This window comes from Tenrec ecaudatus, chromosome 4, assembly GCF_050624435.1.
Source record: "Tenrec ecaudatus isolate mTenEca1 chromosome 4, mTenEca1.hap1, whole genome shotgun sequence".
In the NCBI taxonomy this organism is placed as follows: Eukaryota; Metazoa; Chordata; class Mammalia; order Afrosoricida; family Tenrecidae; genus Tenrec; species Tenrec ecaudatus.
Window position 1 is genome coordinate 16,333,389 of NC_134533.1, and position 3,709 is coordinate 16,337,097.

The 3,709-nt window shown below is 37.1% G+C and overlaps 1 protein-coding gene across 1 annotated transcript; it reads left to right on the forward strand.

Moving 5' to 3' along the window:
• The first annotated feature begins 207 nt into the window (after nt 1-207).
• LOC142446337 (olfactory receptor 5B2-like) lies at nt 208-1,173 on the forward strand. Its single transcript, XM_075548098.1, has one exon. The coding sequence runs from the start codon at nt 229-231 to the stop codon at nt 1,171-1,173; it is 945 nt and encodes a 314-aa protein (XP_075404213.1). The 5' UTR covers nt 208-228.
• The last annotated feature ends 2,536 nt before the right edge of the window (nt 1,174-3,709 follow it).

A 3,709-nucleotide genomic window follows, 5' to 3' on the forward strand; every position in this document is an offset into this window, starting at 1 on the left:
CAATTTCAGTAGTTAGTAATAGTACAGATAATTTGTGCACTCAATTTTATTTTCAAGACCATGCTTTATGTATGGAGAGTCTTGAAATACAATTAAGTTATTGCTTTAATGAAGTCATGCATGCAATACTTATATAACTCCATTTTGCCTGAAGATCTATTCTCTGCAGCAATCTCTTCTTTTATTCTTCATTGACACAGGGCATTTCTTGATTCCCAAATAATATCTATGGAGAACAGCACTGAAGTCACTCAGTTCATCCTTCTAGGACTAACCAATGTCCCTGAGCTGCAGGTCCCCTTCTTTATAATGTTCACTCTAGTTTACCTAAGCAATCTGTTTGGGAACCTGGGAATGATTGTGCTGATTATACTGGATTCTCGTCTCCACACTCCCATGTACTTTTTCCTCAATCACTTGTCTCTGGTGGACCTTTGTTACTCGTCGGCTGTCACTCCCACATTGTTGGCTGGGCTTCTTAGAGGAGACAATATCATCTCCTACAACACATGTGCTGCTCAGATGTTCTTTTTTGCAGCATTTGCAACTGTGGAAAATTTCCTTTTGGCCTCCATGGCCTATGATCGTTATGCAGCAGTGTGCAAACCCCTACATTACACCACCACCATGACAGCAAATGTGAGTGCTTGTCTGGCCATGTGTTCCTACACCTGTGGCTTCATAAATGCCTCCATCCACACTTGGGGTGCCTTCAGCTTGTCTTTCTGTGAGTCCAATGTGGTCCATCATTTTTTCTGTGACGTTCCAGCAGTCATGGTTCTCTCTTGCTCTGATAGACGTGTTCATGAGTTGGTTCTTATATTTGTGGCGACCTTTATTATATTTTTTGCTCTTCTCATTATCTTGGTTTCCTACCTATTCATATTTGCCACTATCCTAAAAATGCGCTCAGCAGCAGGTTATCAGAAGGCTTTATCCACCTGTGCTTCTCACTTCACTGCAGTCTCCATCTTCTATGGGACAGTCATCTTCATGTACCTTCGGCCCAGCTCCAGTCATTCCATGGATACAGATAGAATGGCCTCTGTGTTCTACACAACAGTCATCCCCATGCTGAATCCCCTCGTTTATAGCTTGAGGAACAAGGAAGTCAAGAATGCATTCAAAGAGGTAGTCGAAAAGATGAAATTGTCTGCTGGCTTACATTCTTAATATTGTAGATGCCCAGCAATCAAGTTTGTTTCTTTTCCAGTTTTATCTTTTCTGTGCAGTGGTTTCCATGTCAAAGCCCATGCTTCACTTAATTCCTAGGGTGGTCTACTTACTTTCTCAAAAGTCTGCTCTCCAGAAAAAAAAGAAAGCATCATACTCTAAAGTGTAAAACATACATGAGACTGGCTCAGTAGACACTTAAGAATTTTTAGGTTTTGATTTCCCAAAACCCTTTTCATAGTTTTATCTATTCACATATTTTCTAAATATTTTAATGTAAGCATATATGTTAATCCACATACATAAACTCCAGAAAAAGAAGCATATTCAAGGACCCTATATGTATGCATATGCACTCTAGTGGAAATTTGTTAAATAATGTGAGTAGAGTGGCTAGATTTTTATAGATGAATAACAAATACATGTATCAGGATACAAACTAAAATCTTTTCTTTTTTGGGGGGCGGGGGTTGGCCAGTCAAAATAATTGTCTTGAGTCTAAAATCAGTAAAGGTATGAATTGTCAAATGAAAGTATTTGCTTTCTGTTACTATATTTTATTTAGAACTATGTAAATAGAGGCTTTTAAAGGAACTAATTTCTGTCTTTATAAAATTATTGATAAACACACTATGGTCATGTGATAATTTTATGAAAGAAAATGATAGATTACTAAAATCAAGGGATAAAAATAATAGTTTTTTCTCAGTTTATCAATATAAGTCCACAAACTCTTCCTCTTTTGTTTAGTTTTTATTTTAATGCTAGACGAATTATTATGAAAAATAATACTAACCTTTTTTTTTTACTGGAAATGATGCTAAGTGACTCATCACTAATTCATCAATACTTTAGTTCTGGTTGACCTAGGGCATCTCTCATCATTCTTCTTCTTATTTATCTCTCTGCATTCAGACTGATTTCCTTCTTATTCCTAAACAAGTCTTTGGCATGCCTCTTGTCTTATGGCTCTTGACCTACTATTCCTGCTGTCTGAAATTACTCCCTTCCTTCAAGTCTCTCGTGACAAGTAACCATATTTTAGAGTCACCTCACCTCTTAGGAGATATCATCCCCTTTCTGGTTGATTCCTTAAAGTCCTGTTGATTACTAAACTATTAATATTTTACTCTTTGATCACCTGTAGTCTATCTTACAGGTCCACAAACTAATTTGGCCTACCTACGCTGTTTCAGAAAAATGAAACAAGACAACGAACTACTCAAGGTTGGTTTTTTTTTTTTAAACAATTGATCAAAATGCAGGGTAAAACATAGATATCTGCATTTGGATCCCCCTGGATCATCCGTGAGATTCTCGGGGGGCTGTATCATCCACTTTGGGAAACACGGATAGATCTCCTCTCCACAAGATCAAGGGTTTTGCCTGCTTTATCAACATTTTTGTCCAAATAATTGATTAGAGTCACTACATGCTACCTCTAATTTTACACTTCCTTTGGGAAATTTATTCCAGAGCATTTGACTCCTTTTTGATGTTATTTTAAACAGAATTTGTTTATTTCATTTTGGATTATTCATTGTTAGTGGATGAAATCAAGAGAATTATCACACATATTAATCTGATATATTAAAATGATGAAGGACATATGTGTTCTACTATACTTTTAGTGGATTCACTATGATTTTCTATAGCTAAGACCACAAGTCACGAATTGAAATAATTACTTCTACCTTTCATTATGTTGGCAAATTTCCCTGGCTACAACCATTTGTAAAATGTTAATTAGACTCGATAAAAATTAACATCTTTATTTTATTCATGATGCTCATATGAGGGTATTCTGTCTTTCATCATCCAGTGTGGTATTAGATGCAGACTTTTATTTTGATTTTTTTTCTGTGGTTAACTTTTATAGTTTTCTATTCAACAATTTATACTCAGTGCTTTCTGACATTAGTTACATTTTTAGAACTTTCTTGTTTCATTTAGTCTTTCTTTCCTGCCTTTTATGACTTCTGAAATTTGTTTCTGGGAAAACACTGCCTTTCTGATTTATTTAGTGGTGTGATACATTATTCATCAGTATTATTGTTCACTTTATAAACCTATTTATTACTTAACTGAAAGGTGATCCCCAGAGAGTGGGTTCAGCTCCAGGCAAAGGGTATGTAAGGTTCACAGTCTCTAGGGTTCCACTAGTCTCTATCTGACTAGTAAATCTGCTCATTGTTATTGTTGTTTTGAATTCTGTTCTACATGTTTCTCCCATTCTGTCCAAGACCTTCGGTTGTACATTGATCTGACTGGCTGGTGGGTTGACAGCCAGGCACCATTCATGTTTCTAAGTAGTGGAGGCTGTGGTTTCTGACAAGGACAGAACAAGGGGTTCTTCCCGGCCTGCTAAGAGAGTGAACAAAGGACCCAGTAAAATAAATTATGAACAGAGGACTCTGTGGGGACTGACGTGGAAGACACCTGAACCTTGAAGCCAGGCCCTCGTGAAAATCCCGATGCAGGACTGTACTCTGAGATAGCCCTGAAACATTCTGAGGCAGGCTGACCCAGAGCAGCA

Coding starts and splice junctions, on each gene's coding strand:
- LOC142446337 (XM_075548098.1), top strand. CDS start 229: ATGGAGAACAGCACTGAAGTCACTCAGTTCATCCTTCTAGGACTAACC.